This window comes from Neolamprologus brichardi, chromosome 9 (genome assembly GCF_056152115.1).
Source record: "Neolamprologus brichardi isolate AB-2024 chromosome 9, ASM5615211v1, whole genome shotgun sequence".
NCBI classification, from domain to species: domain Eukaryota; kingdom Metazoa; phylum Chordata; class Actinopteri; order Cichliformes; family Cichlidae; genus Neolamprologus; species Neolamprologus brichardi.
The window spans coordinates 20,995,623-21,011,555 of NC_142112.1; the positions used below are offsets into that span (position 1 = coordinate 20,995,623).

The window sequence follows — 15,933 nt, forward strand, 5'->3', positions numbered from 1 at the left end:
GTGTCTAGGGAACTTGCAGTGTGGGCAACTCTGGTCGAATGCTACATTGATCACAGCCCCATGCAAACAATGAGAGGGGAGTTTTTGAGGGAGATGCCAAGCACGGAGGAAGCGAACTGGAACAGGTTGTGTGTGTGTTTGTGTGTGTGTGTGTTTTCGTGTGTGTGTAAGTAAGAGGGAGAAAAAGAGCTTGTATGCTTGTATATGAGATATCCAAAAATAACACTGACGCTACAACAGGAAGATCATGTTGACATTTCCCAGTGGGCTTATGGTACATTAGCACAGGGAAGTGGGTCACTACATTCAAATTCTGCTCAGTACACCTGTTCATAATCCACATATCTGTGTTATATCATAATAAAGACACCCTGGTGCCTATCTGGTGTCTTGCTGATACCGTTTCCCCCACCTTGCCAAGTCTAACATCACATATTGTCACGCCATTATGATCAAACAGTGGATTGATAAGCAGACGGCACCACGCACGTCAGACTGGGTAACCGGTCCGTGCAAGGGCTGAATGTGTGTGTGTTATTAATTATCCATCTGTCTGCTTTTGATGTATTGCTGTCTGTTGTTTCATGGTATTTATGATCTCTTCAAGAGGGATTGCATGGGAGTGACATGTGGTGAGCCTGCCTGCATAATAGTTTATGTTGCGTCAGTGCATATGGAGAACATATGGAGGTAAAAAAGTGATTTAGACCCATGTCAAAGACAGAGCTTTGGCGTCTACATGATAATCATACTGATAGATTGGTTTCATTTGTCTTCACACAGCCCCCTATTTTTCTCGTACAGAGTGCACTTCAATTATGAGAGTATAATTTTAAGTATTTTACTGTGACAACCAATATTCATGGCTGTCGAAGTAACAATTAAAGCTAACATTTGAAAAAAATAATGACCCTTTTTTTATGAATTAAGACAAACTTAGCTCTAATTTTGCCCACTTTAAATAAATAACATGTTTATGTAGGATACTGTTCCTCACAACAAGAAGCTAATAGAGAAAATTTATTTTTAGACGCTTTAATATGTCACACATTGACATCAGAAGGTCCAAAACTCAATGTGCACAAAAAAGAAATATGTAGATGCAATCTTAAAGACCTACCTGTGGCCAAATATATGATGTGGAACAGCGTGTCTTTCCCCTGCACCACATCCACTGCCACATGAGTGAAGCGGACGTTGTCCTCCATGAAGTAGGGCACAGGAACCACAGGTTGGATCACCTCATGCATCAGTAAAAACTTCTGCGCATCCTGCAAGTTTCTTTGAGTCAGGTTCACGTAAGCGCCGGAGTCGATGGTGCCACACTGTGGGGAAGGTAGGGGAGTCGGAAAGGAAGAAAAAAAAAAGGTTTGACTGATTTCATTAATAAAAGCCTCTGGGATGGCAAGTTAATAAGCTTAAGCTTTTGTTCAGAAGTACCACCAGAGATGGAAAAGGGAGGGATTGAATGATTAAACGAACAAGGCTTGAAAGTCAATTGCTGAGTCGTTGCACTGGTTTTCTATCCTCACAACCTCAAGACTTTGTAGTCAATACACCGAGGCTGATAGAAGGAGTCTGAATGTGATGTTTGACTGAGCAAGTAGTTATCTCTTTCATTAGATTCTTCTCCTCATATGCATATATATTGCTGGTGAGCTTTATTGGTACCCCCATAACAGTGTGTCTTGATTTTGTCATTCTTTACCTCAAAAGTATCTTCTTAAATCAGTTTTCAGGTCTTCATTATTGCTACTCTGAAAATAAAGCATGCAACAATATCATTCAACCAAAGAACTCCCACCCTGCACTCAAAATGGCTTGCACCCACGATTTTTGGACTGTAAAAATCTGCAGTCAAAACAAGTGTCTCACAGAAATGAGTGAATTCCATTGTTACAGATAAATTTGATTTTATCAGGCATTGTTTACTTGGAGTTCTCAAGTCCCGGTAGAGACCTGCGACTGAAGCAGAGTCAGTGCTGCGGCGCTGGCTTATAATAAGAAATATCTGCTATGTAACATATTTCCCAGAGTCTATTACTAAAAAAAAAACAGTTCAATAAAGTGAACTCTCTCCAAATGGGATTTTAAAGACGGAAATATTAAGGAGTCAAGAGGAGTATGGTTTCCTTTTTCACGTTAGAGGACATTGTAAAACCCAAGTGTGTTCATTTTTAAAACTGTATTGTTAACTGAATCTTTTTATTGGATGTTACTAAAACGATTTTTAGGATTTTGAAACGCCGTTTTCCAAATTCAGTATAGTTCCAGCGATCACTATCACAGTGCACTACTATTGTAAAAAAGAACAAAACACTTTGCAACTTTCTGTGTAATGTGATCACTGAGATTTTAAACAAACTGTAAAGTGTATCTACAGTTAGGTCCATAAATATTTGGGAAGAGACTTTTTCTTTCTGCTTTTAGTTCTGTACATTACCACAATGGATTTTAAATGAAACAACTCAGATGCAGTTAAAGTGCAGACTTAAAGCTGTCTTTTTTTAAATAAAAAGATTGCATAAAAATGTGAGGAACTAAAGCATCTTTAACACAATACCTTCATACCAGGGGCTCTAAAGTAATTGTACATATTAAATAAGTGCAAATAAAATGTTTATTTTTAATGGTTTTGCTGACAATGACAGCCTGAAGTCTTGAGCTCATGGACATCACCAGATGCTGGGTTTCCTCCTTTTTATGCTCTGCCAGGCCTTTACTGCAGTGTCTTTCAGTTGCTCTGTGTTTGTGGGCCTTTCTGTCCAAAGTTTAGTCTTCAACAAGTGAAATGCATGCTCAACTGGGTTAAGATCAGGGGACTGACTTGGCCATTCAAAAATATTCCACTTCTTTGCTTTAATAAACACATGAGTTGCTTTGACTGTATGTTTTGGGTCATTGTCCATCTGTATTTTGGAAACTAAACTTCATTTAGCTGGATTAGAGCAGACAATACGTGTCTGAACACCTCAGAGTTTATTTGGCTGCTTCTGTCCTGTGTCACATCATCAATAAACACTAGTGTCCCAGTGCCACTGGCAGCCATGCACGCCCAAGCCATCACACTGCCTCTGATGTGATGTACTTTGGATCATGAGCTGTTCCACGCCTTCTCCATACTTTTATGTTGACATCACTCTGGTAGAGGTTGATCGTGGTTTCATTTGTCCAAAGAATGTTTTTCCAGACTTGTGCTGGCTTTTTTTTTAGATGTTTTCTAGTAAAGTACAATCTAGCCTTTCTATTCTTTAGGCTTATGAGTGGCTTGCACCTTACAGTGAACCCTCTGTATTTACTTTCATGGAGTTGTCTCTTTATGGTAGACTTGGATATCGATGCGTCTACATCCTGGAGAGTGTTGTTCACTCTTTGTGAAAAGGTCTCTTCATCATCAAGGAAGCTGAAAGTCTACACATTATTTCCATGTCCATTATATACCTATAATTGGAATATGTTTCAGTAAACAGGTAAAAACAGTGTCCAAATATATATGGACCTAACTGTACTTCTTAAAGGTAAATAAACTATTTGAAAACACATTGGATTACCTGAAAGCTATACACTGAAAACCTGGCTGTGCGAGGCACTTGGTATTCACAGGATGATCCTCATGCTTTTTAAAGTGGAAATGTAGATCCTTTTCTCCACCAAGCTGAAAGGGACAAGGTGAGGCATAAAGCCATTTCTGCTGAGGGAGAGCTGGATGAGTAAAGCTAACCATGCATGTCCTCTTCAGTAAAAGAGGTCCCAGGCTGAAATCAGGATCGTGGATTGAGGCCCAGTTCACAAAGAATAGTCCTATACTAACTAATAAAGCAGAGAAAAGCAAAACAAGCTTTGCTCTGCACTTGCATCAGCCCAAATGACTGTTTTGTACATAGGATCATGTTTGCTCCAGGATAACTATACACACTCACTTCTTACTTGGTCGAAAATAGACCTTGGGTGGTAATTAGTTCCTGCTGACTAGCTACAGTATGAACATGACAGAGACTTTATAGAGATCAATCCTCGGCCTTCCAAGGGCTGACAGATGAGAATCGTAGAGGGCTTCCCCACGCTGGTGAATGGATCAGTGCCCTCGCCACATCAGGAAATGGGAAATGAAAGCCCTGAAGGACAAGCAGGAGCAACACTGAGTGTGCCCATGGGCCAGACTGCCTAAAATGAACTTCCTGCTTGTGCCAAAAATGTACTACGTGTCTATGCCATGCAGCCTGAATAGCAACGCACATGTAAGGCTTCCTTTTGCGGTTTGTCCTTGCATTGTGTGCGTGTCTCTGAATCCCAGAGTGTCGGTGTGACTATATTTCTGCCACAGTGAGACAAAGTCAGACACTGACCAGTGAGGGTCTATGACATCTGTGAATGAACCGTGAGATGGATGTTGTGATTTCCTCAGTACAGTCAAGGTGAGGGACACAGCCGTTATTTGGCTGACGACCCATCCGACATCAGCTGTCTCGTGCATCACCAGTGGACTGCGCTCTGGCAGGATGATAAGTGCCACTCAGAAATCCATCCAGGTGGGTCGGTCTGATAGCATGCTATTCCACTCTTTCCCCCCTAACCTTCCAGGTTATTAAGTATTTTAAAAACAATGTGGGTTAGAACTAAATTTGGTTATTTTATTGGTCAGTTTTATGATTATATATAATATCCAAAGGAAGGCAAAGAAAACTGACACTTTTGTTTTCCTGACATCTAAATATAAACCATAATAAGGACATTCATATTTGGGTTTGAGTTGAACTTTAAAGTTTATTTTCAGACATTAGCAATGAATGTGTTTTTACTGTTAGTAATTACAGAGTGACAGAAAACCTATACAACTCATAGAAGGCATTAGCTCCTAATGTACAGCAAACATGACTCATCGCCTGAATAAACTCTCCAGAATCAATCCGCGTGGTTCAAATAAATGGGGGGCTTTTCTTTGCAGACAGACAGGGAATTAAGCTCTCAATCAATGACCAGTATGTGTGTGTTGAGTGATGAGCTCGCAGTCATAATTATCTCTATTTGGCAGCAATCTATAACCCTTTACTTTTGAGGGCGTATTTGTGTACGGTAGACATGTACGTGGCCAGTGGCTTTCATGGCTGCAAGTTTCCTGTAGGTGTTTGTTTGTGCATTCACTCGTGTGTGTGTGTGTGTGTGTGTTTGTGTGTAGGTGTGCTTGTAGAAAGGCCTGAAAAAAAAGGACAGGCTATAAATCCTGTGCTCGTAAATCTAATCCTCCAACATTGACAAATGCTTGATGAAGATGTCACTGAAACCTAGATAAAGTGCGCATCGGTCCAGTGGTGAGCAGCAGCCATTGTGCCCGAGCTTAAGTGGAAAGATGAGATGGAAGAGGAAGAAGCCGTATAAAAGTCTATAGTGCATAGAACCCCCCCACCGATGATGTACCTACATGTACAAGGTGCTGAAGAGGATATATCTGTGACCAGATAAGGAGCACTGGTTTTCTTGATGGTGCTGATGTGCAGAAATGTGAATACGTGGTGATAGTGACAGCTTACAAATTCATATGTATGTGCATGTTTATTTTTAGAATACTATCACACCCAACATTTTTCTCTATGTGCATTTCATCCACTTTTTCCGCAGATAATAGGAGGCATCGTGAATACTCATGTATTTGTTGGTGGGAAAACGGTTGAGGGCCATGATGTGTGGAAACGAGGGGTTTGCTCACCACTGGTAGCCATGCCTCAGAGGGATTTGAATCCCTAACGGAGAGCTGCGAGGATTAGCTCATTCGCTATCTGCTAAGCCTGCAACAACTGAGAGCCACTTCTTCTGCTAATAAAGCATTCCCGCTATGCCATCAGTATGGAGGAGTGCTTCAAATCAGAATAAGGTGCTTGGTTTGCCTCTGCGGGTTTTAGGATGGAGCATAAACATAAAGTGCCACTTGTGCAAAACACGGACAGTTTATTAGGAGGCCCACAGTTCACAGAACGAGGCTATGAGACATCTTCAAGGAATGATTGTGCCATTGTAAAAATCACTGGATTTTATAACGAGTGGTCGTAATGTGTGTGCTCATGAGCAGAGGAGAGAGGTGACTGAAAGAGAGAGAAAATTAATGAGAGTGAAGAGCTTCCTGGGACTCTGACCAAGGCCGATCAAAGCAAGCACACATTTATTTATCAGCATACACAAGCAGCATGCACACTAAATGCATATATTTCCTTGGGCGTGCTCCCAGCTGTACTGTATGACTGATTTGATTGTGTGTTGAGTCTAAATGACCCCTAGCTTAAAAAAAAAGAGATCAGTCACGATCACAGAAGGGCAGCTAGATCTGAACTTTACCTCACATACATCCTTTAAAAAGCTGCCCTATCACATTTTTTAAACTATGCTAGCAGCATGGAGGAATGCATCACTGGTCCAAAATTTTGGCCTTGACAAGCATTCATTTTTGTGCAGACATCAAACCTCAGAGCATAAATCTGATCGACTTTATCTGTAACATTTAGGTGGAGTTCGAAAGCTCTGGATTGGGATGACTTCTGAAGTAATTAGCATTCTCATTAGCAAAATAGCGTTAGCATGCTAGTGAGTTTGGTTACCAGGCTTAACCCGGGTTCTCTGAATAGTGAGTGAGGTCTATTTCCAGAGTCCAGAGGGTGAGCATCCATTGCACAGTCAATAACTGTAACGCTTTTGGCTTTTAGTTCAACAGAGCTGAGAGCATTATTGGGACTAAATTAAACATATTTTTTAAGCATTTGTGGCTTGTTTGTGAAATAAACAGACTTAAATATAGTTTCATTACCTGAAAGTCTGGGTTGGGGTTTGGGTAGGGCAGCCAGGCCGACCTTGAGTTCTCCTGATACTTGAAGGGCCCGTTGAAAGCCTGAGATATGGCACTGAGATTGAAGGCACACACTGCAGAGGCAGCAATGCTGTTTCTGAATGTCAGGAAGATAATAAAGGCAGGACGAATCCAACAGAGGGTGATGAGAGAGTGGAAAGGATGAATGTCGAGACAGAGAGAAACAGAAGTAAGTGTTAGAATAACCAAAATCAAAAAAGGGGCACTATACTGCAAGCAGAAATCTGTTCAGCATTTCTTGGTATTTGTACAGCTGACCTCTTTATGTCTGCACTGCTCACAAACAACACAAATCAAACACTGACAGACGCAGACGCCGGGGTAAGTGATGGTCATTATTGGAATATAAATCCAGCAATGGGACACAATTAAGCTGTTCGCCTTGTCTGATTAACTGTACAGATCTCATGCTTGAAATACAGCTTTGACTTTTTAAGCTGTCAGTTTCAACAAGTACCGGTCTCCTCCCTCGGACGAGAAAGTAAAGAATGAGAGTATTAACTCTCAACTCAAACAGTGAGAGTTGGGCGGTGTGAATTATAATCCAGTGCAGCTGTTCATTAAACTCTGTGCCTGCAGGGGGAAATGTTTCCAATACCCTTCAAAAGACTTCTTTTCAGCAATGTGAAGGCACTGACCATACAGAATTGATTACTCAGCTTTTAATAATGGCCTCTGTGTGCACGTGTGGGCGCACAGGTGTGTTTGTGTGTATGAGCGAGGTAGGAGGAAGAAAGAAAGATGGTGAGACAAAAAGAGGGAAAGGGTTTTGATGTATACGACAACAAAAAAATAATACTTTTCATTATACTCCCATATACCTAATACAGTGTGGCGCAAGATGATAAGCTTCTTTTGTGGGGAATAAATGGGAGATAACTGCTGCAATTTGCAGCCCTCTTTGTAGATAACTTGGGCTATGAGGATGAACATTTCTAGACAATAATATGGTTACACAGCACTCAATTATACATTATACACTCACTGCATAAAATATAACAAAGATATGTCCTGTTTTGTCCTCTATTATCTTGTAAGATCTTTACCTTAAAATTTAAAATACCTTGACTTGTGACTTTTGCTGTGAACCAGCTATATGTATAACCCAATTTAATAGCATGTTCATACAGAATTCACCATTTAAAGTGAACTAATATTAAAGTGAAAAACATGAAAACAAAAAAATATAATTTTTAAAACAATAACCAAATAAATGCTGAATAAACAACTGAATTATTCTGAGTAGTCATGATGTCAAAGACCAAGGAAAATAAATTAAAATGAACAATTCGCGAATGATTTGAAACAAACAAACAAACAAATTTGAGGAAACATTTTTAAGATAACTTTTCTAGGTTTCTGATTTTTCTTTTTTGCTGGAAAATTCAGTCTGACACTAGAAGTGGTTCTCAAATCAAGTCGTTCCAGACTTTCACTTGCTTTTTTGAGTGTATACTTAAAATGTGTTTTGTTGGCAACACACAGCAAAAAGTTTAGTAAGTCAGTACCCGATCCGCACACAGAAACCTGAACTTTTTTAAAAACTTGTACAACAATATATGCACTTTTTTTTAATCACAGCTACAGATTTTTAAAAATCATTTTTTTGCTGCTGTCCGATGAAAATCACTGAACTATTGTTACCTGGCATCAGTATCAGTGTGTAAAGTAACGCACGTGTTACATTTTTCTTGTTTCTACAAAGAACTCTTTTTTCATCTGACTTCAATGGGAGTGAGCCTCCACTGCGTGCGTGCCAGCATTTTTGTTTCTTAAATGCAAAATGTTATGAATTAAAGCCAAACTTTAAGGTTTAAAAAAATATGTTGAATTTTACTGTATTCACTAAACTAAGACCATCCCTTCATCCATACATCCATTCTCTTCTGCCTTATCCTTATTAGAGCAGCAGAGAGTTGGAGCCTATCCCAGCGGGCATAGGGTGAGGGTACACCATGGGCAGGTCGCGAGTCTGTCACAGGTCGAATACTGAGACCGGCAATCACTTATGCACATACATATGGACAGTTCAGAATCACCAAACTTTATGCATATCTTTGGACTCTGCAAGGCAGCCAAGTTGCCCTGAGGGAAGCCACAGAGGTATAGGTACTACCATGTCACCATTTTAAGGTACTGCAATCTCAATATAGACGTAACAGACTTTTATTGTGAAAGGAAAGGACAGGAAGAGGCCTTTTGGTGTGTTTCTGGTATGGATTAGGCAGTAACAATGGGAAACCCAGGTTCTTAGCAGGAGGAGGATGTCTAGTCAGGTAGCTAGCATTAGCCACATGATACTTGCCACGTGAGATCAGAAAGCTTGAGGTGCAGCAACAGTAGCTAAATTATCTGGGCTTTGCTAATTTTCTGTGGATGGAACGATAAATATTACGGTTCATGTCACTCACACATTAGTAGTAAAAATGCCATAGAGCAGCTCCAGCTCAGGCAAGTAGAAAGTTCCCTGCAGCTCGTTGTAGTTGAAGGGGATTTCTCCTGGTCTGGAGCAGTTCAGCCTGGCCTTCATGAAGGTTGTCCACGTGTCCTCCAGGAGGAAGCGGCCACCGATGTCGTTCTTACACACCCGCCCGGCGCGGGAAAACACCGTCCGACCACAGTCGTGCTCCACTGCATTTTCCCGGAAGAAGAAGTATGTGAAGTTGCCAATATCGTAGGATGAGACAAAATTCGGCTCTGTTGAGGCAAAGGTTACAAGAGAGGAGGGGAATGAACGGGAGGTGGCATGTCACAAAGAGAAAGAAGACATAGAAAGAAAAATTGAAGGATGCCAAAAGAAAGATAAAGTGCAGAGAAAAGGAGAAAAAATACAGAAAGAAAACTATTTAAGGTTGTGGGAGTAAGACGGAGTGGGAGAGCGAACGAGGTATGTGCTATGACTGATTGACTCGCAGTGTGTGCGAGCACTCAGCCCACACAACAGCAGGTGATCAGGATTAATAACTACAGGCTATGTTATTAATGGCGTTGTGTTGTAATAAGAAAACTCATTTTTCACTCCCCAAACATAAAGGTTAGGATGAGAAATGACCAAAACAGGTGTAGCGTAATAGCTTCACCCTATCTGAAACACACGACCTCCACGACACTGTCACGACTACAGCGTTCATCTTTATGTATGACATTATTGGATTTAAACCGCACACTTTATTCTCACTGACAGTGATTTAATTCAGGTTTAAATGAAAGTTACCCCCTCCCCAGCACCTCCTCATTTCAACTCTTTTCTCCTCTGCACCTTTGGAGGGCAGTGTGGAAAAAAAATCAATTCGCCATAAAATTAGTTATTAAACCGTCTCTCAGAAGGTTGCTGCCAAGCAATGTATGTGGTAGTTTTTAATTTATTTTTTCAATTTAACTTAAATGTGAATCAGATAAAAGTCACTTGCTGACAAGATAGTGATTGACCTGCTCCTCTGTAGGCTGGACACCTTAAGCGCTCTGAAGTCGCCCAATCTGCACTGAGGAGGTCTCTGCTTGAAGTCAGCCTGAACGTTCAGGGGAAAAGACATTGATTTTTTTTTTTGTTGTTGGATGAATTCACAATTTTATGCCCCTCCTAGACGGTAAATATAAAGATTTTCTAGTTGCTTAGTAACTTAAGAATTAATTGTTTTTTAAGGTGAAACGCAGCAGAACAATTATGAGAAGAGGATCTTCTTTTCTTAGCGTTCGCCAAAACAGCATTGCGCAGCAGATTTAAGGTGGAAGATAATCTTTCAACAGAGACAGATTCCAACTCCCATGCTACATAAGCATCTGCCAAGCTCAAGCATCGTCGGAGTCACAAACTGAAGCCCCGGCAGCTGCAGTGCTAATGTTCGATAGCTGCGCGGGGATAAAGCAAAAAAGAAAGCAAATCCTCCTATGGTGTTTCTCTCTATTCGAAATGGCCATTTATCTTTATGTAACAACTTTTTACATAGATTTGCATAAAATGTAGCATTCATTTGAACTTTGGCAGCTCCCCACCATTGAGCCACTTGGAGTTGTACTGGGCAGTGCGCAGCGGTGGCAAGCCGCCCAGGCTGCGGTAAATGGCGGGGTCTCGCCCAGAGAAGTCCATGGCAGTTGCGGCGTACAGCTCCCCGCTGGAGGTGATGAGGGCGGTGGAGTTGTGGAGGGGATTGTAGGGACACCGAGCCATTCCGCTAATCTGATCGTGGATCTCTGTCAGATTAGTCAACTGCAACACAGAGAGAGAGAAGACAATGAAGGCGAGGAGACTAAAGAGGAAACAAACAGCGCGTGGTTGGAAGCAGACGCTCCATACGTACTACTAAAAGAAGCTTATTTTGATTGTTAGCATGAGTATCCCATGAGTTAAGCCAACGCAATGAAAAGAAACACTCGTGGGAATAAGAGTTGTTTTCTTCACACAAATGATTATTTTTGAAAATCTGCATAAAAATATAGGACATAGTATCAAAGGGCAGCATTAAAATTCAAACTGGAGGAGTCTGGTAATGTTTTGTTTGTTCCTGCCAATATGCAAATGCTACAGACTGAAAAAAATGGAAAAAAAATATTTCCTCTCATTATGTTTTGTTTGGTTTACATCTACTGAGAAACACACACATAGATCTATTCGAGCAAAACCTTCAGGAGCAGCAAGAACACATTTAGAATCATTAGCAACGTAAAACACAGCAACACAGCAGCTGTTTCAAGTCCAACGTTAAGAAACCACCTGTTATAAAACCGATAAAATTCCTAAACAGGCTTCTTAAATCAAGTTACTCTTGGCTGCATTGTTTAGTTGGTTTGGTTTCTGATGTCTCTACAGGACAAGCAGCTGTCTTTCTGGCTGTAGCGCTATTATACCACAACTTTAAGAAGCCGTTCTGAGCTCAAAAAGAGGCTTGATGTGAGATGCAGTCTTCTGTTGCATATTGCCTTTGAATATGAAGCCAAATCCAACTCCCCGCTTTTTAAAAATACTTTACAGCATGACCCCGGCTTAGCACTGACACGCTGCTCTGGTTGCTCCTCCAAAAAAAGGAGAAGAAGCACAGGCCATAGCTTAGAGACGCAGCCTTGAATACCAAAAAAGTAGTAATGCAATTTTTAAATCCAAGATGTAATTATATTTTATGGTGCAAAAGTAAACACAGTATACAGGGATTAGTTCATGGTTCGTGCTCCCATCCGAGTTCATCTGAGTTCTGATGGGGGACAAAAAATGCATGACGCAAAATGACTGCACTAATCTCGGGTTTAGAAATGCACAAAGGATAATTAAAATTATTCTATTTGCAATTACTTTTCTATCAATCAGCCTCGTTCCACATTTATGACTCTATCCACTCCAAGTGACAGTGCAAAGTCTCAAACGCTTCAAATGCTCCCCTTGCTTTTCACACGTTTTCATCAATCTGTGCATTCCTTCCCTTATTCCATAACGAGCCAGCCGACTTCTGCGGCCAATTTCCCGGAGCTGGTCAATTTGGATCAAGATTTCTTTTCATTCCTGCCACCCCTGTTCCGCCCAAACCACAACAGACAGAGCGGCCCTGTCTAATCTCTGCCAGGCCGAGATGAAAGCCTGCTATTGACTGGACTCGTTCTGTGGGTCGGAATAGTCATTCTGAGGTCAATCGGGCCATTTAGAAAACCAAGAGCAGCAGCGATAAATAGAACGCAGTGCATCCGTCGCATTTTGAGGAAGTGAAGTGACAGTTGTCTCTATGGCGGACCCGGCAGCTGCGAGAACAGGGCGCTGAAGTGACTCTGAATGCTCCTGATAGAGACGATGCAGAAAGAGACAGCTCACAGTGGAAGACAGATCACTGCGAGTGCCAGCGGGATGCTGTGTATGGTGCTACTGAGAAGCCGTTGAGAGAATTTTAAACTACCCACTATAGCAAGAAGTCTAGCCGCAAGCCCTATGTCTGATCCGAGATGCGCTAGTGGACAGAGTTGTCAACGGTAATCCTCGAAGAGACACGGGGAATATCACTGTATATGACACATCCAGTGCCTATCTGTCAAGTAACTATGAACAGAAGGCGAAGCTCCTTCTCATCCTGCGCTGCAGCATGAGTTATAGTGTATAATCGAATCTATTCCCAACTAGGACCACTATAACAACATAAAATAGAGACATAAATCAAGAGAGAAAGTCAGCCAAAAAACTCAAATGGTTAACAGCATTTAATCATCCGTCTCCCAGCGCTTATTAAACCATTAATATTCTCCTCATTGTCTGTTTATCACCACAGCTGATAGTAAATCTGTCCGAGCGTGATTCCGTCGCCGTTGCTGTTCCCAACTCGTGTTTCACATTAACGGACGTTCAGTGGGTAAATATGACAGCGCCTGATGAAATACTGCTATAATAATGCCATGGCATTTCAACTATATGTATTTTCACAGCGGTAAACAGTCATTACGAGCCAGTGACCTTTGGATTCAGTGCTTTTGGACAAAAACAAATGTCATCATAATAGTAAGCTCCTGCCACCTCCTCCTCTAAACGCACAACAGAACGAGAGCTAGATATCTATGCTATGGCCTTATTGCTGTTCTACGGTAAGAACATAACATCAGTTAGCATTTGTCACCACCACCAACAAAAAAAGAGGTTCTCAGCTGACATGTCAGTTACCAAGAAACATGGTTATTAGTGCTGCTCTTATAATAAAAGTGAAAGGGCTGCAGCCACTCGCAAACCGGTGGTTACTTCACGAGAAAAATATTGGGTTGCTCTACTGTGTCAAGAGCCTGCTGAAACACAATAGCAGTTCAAAATGAAAAGTCCAGCTAAACATCCTTTAAAACACGGGATTAAGAGCTGCAGGGAATTTGAGTTAGGAGGAGAGAGAGAGGAGCGAAAACCTTGCGTCACGCTAGAAAGAAATATAGAAGACGAAAAGACAATGTGATGTGCTAGAAAGGTGCAAAGTAATTGCCGTGACTCATGAAGAAGGACAAAGCAGAACAGATGAGACAGGGAGTCTGTTTACTTGCAGGCCAGCACCATGATTTTCAGGAGTAATGAGCTTAAGGCAATGTTTTGATTACGATGCTTAACAAGTCTGAGGTAACACGACATCCAAAATAAGAGAGCTTAATAAGATTTATTTTGTAATTAGTCTACATCCCAGAGTGCAAAACAGGAGGCAAGAAAAGCCAGAGGAGCTTGTACAGAGAATCCTGTGATATTAAGATCTCAATCATACCTTGATTAAACGTGTTTATCAACCTTGACCTTTCTTTCTGATGACATCCACCGATCAATCAGTCTTAATATTTGGAATATTTGCAGGCTTATTAAAAAATAACGACTTTCAGAGATGCTCGAGAGAACAACTAAACTGGCAACTCAAAACTCAACATGAAAGTGAGACATACATACTCACAAATATAATTGTACTGATAATGATGCTTCGTCAAGACCCCTTGGTATCACATTTTAACAAACCCAATATCCCTTTTTAGTATGATTTTTCAAAATGCAGGCTAGCCTAGTACCTAAAGACGGGGTATATAAAAAGGATACACAAAGATTTCCATAAGCAGGCTGGAGGAGTAATAAAAACCCAAGACATTCATCTAGAAGAGTCTCTGGCTTGCTTACCAAAGCCAAGATCTAACCAAGGCATCTTATTGGACCACTAAGACCTCCTTCTTTTAACCACCATCCAATCCACAGGCAGGAACTACATTGGATCTACATTGTCACTTTTACCTATGAACCCACGAGCTGTGGGGAGTAACTGAAAGAATAAGATCGTGAACACAAGCGGTGGCTTCCTCCAAAGGCTGGCTAGACTCAGTCTTAAACTTAAGGAAAGGAGAAAAGTGACATTCAGAATGAAAAATGAAAATCCTTCAGATCTCTCAGCTAACTTGGCAACACATTGCTATTGCTTTGTAAGAGCTGGAGGAGATGACTGGGGAGAAGGAAACCTAGTCATCTCTGGTTAGACTGCTGCTCCCCTTGCAGAAAATGGATGGATGGATGGATGGATGGATGGATGGATGGATGGATGGATGAATGGATGGATGGATGGATGGATGGATGGATGGATGGATGGATGGATGAATGGATGGATGGATGGATGGATGGATGGGTGCATGCATGAATGGATGGATGGATGAATGGATGGATGAATGGATGGATGGATGATGGATGAATGGATGGATGAATGGATGGATGGATGGATGCATGAATGGATGGATGGATGGATGGATGGATGGATGGATGAATGGATGGATGGATGCATGAATGGATGGATGATGGATGGATGGATGATGGATGAATGGATGGATGGATGGATGGATGGATGGATGGATGAATGGATGGATGGATGAATGGATGGATGAATGGATGGATGAATGGATGGATGGATGGATGGACTGCTAGCTTATTGAACAACAGGCCTCTGATGTTATTGCATGAAGACGTAGCAACACTGCAAAGACTACATTTTATTGCACATGAATTAATCTTTTCTTTTGCAGGTGCATGTATGTGTTATGTCGTAATACTCACTACTAGGGCTGGGTATCGTCACTGATTTCTAGAATCGATTCAATTCCGATTCACAAGGTCCCGAATCGATTCGATCCACGATTTGATTTAATTCGATTCGATTTGATTCGATTCACTTCGATTTGAATCTGGGAAATTTTGACAGTCAGAAATATTATAATTCAGATCAGTACAGTTACATATTTTTGTATCTATAAAAAGGAAGCTGACACACGCAAGACTTTATCAAAGGTGTGAGCATCACAGCAGATGCCTTTGTGTCAAAGTAGCTGAGGATAAAGCACAGAAAAACATGAAGGTGATTTTCCTGGCCTGGGATTTTATAAAAATATTCTGCAGTACATCAAAAACGAAAGAAAACCATTAATCAACACATGAACATTACCTCTGAAGTTACAGCGGTTTTATTAGAGACACAGCTAAGCGTTTTGCATTTTGCATAATTCTAAAAAGTTTAAATTTGTTCAGTATTGAACGGCAGAAATTAGGTTTTCTTTCCGGAAGTATATAAAACAAAAAAAAAACCCATCGGCCGACAGTGCTGTAAACAACGGTAGACTTG

The 15,933-nt window shown here is 41.1% G+C and overlaps 1 protein-coding gene across 2 annotated transcripts in view; it reads right to left on the bottom strand.

Annotated features, from left to right (window-relative positions):
* sema5a (sema domain, seven thrombospondin repeats (type 1 and type 1-like), transmembrane domain (TM) and short cytoplasmic domain, (semaphorin) 5A) overlaps positions 1–15,933 on the bottom strand; it is a 144,181-nt gene that overhangs the window by 55,891 nt on the left and 72,357 nt on the right. For both annotated transcript variants that reach the window (XR_437047.3, XM_006794637.3), the window contains exons 7-10: positions 10,847–11,060; positions 9,265–9,550; positions 6,794–6,929; positions 1,121–1,325 (exon numbers count right to left, since the gene is read on the bottom strand). Coding sequence is in view for 1 of the 2 variants with exons in the window: in XM_006794637.3 (XP_006794700.2) it covers positions 1,121–1,325; positions 6,794–6,929; positions 9,265–9,550; positions 10,847–11,060 (841 nt within the window). In the remaining variant the exon portion in view is untranslated. The remainder of the gene's footprint in view (positions 1–1,120; positions 1,326–6,793; positions 6,930–9,264; positions 9,551–10,846; positions 11,061–15,933) is intronic.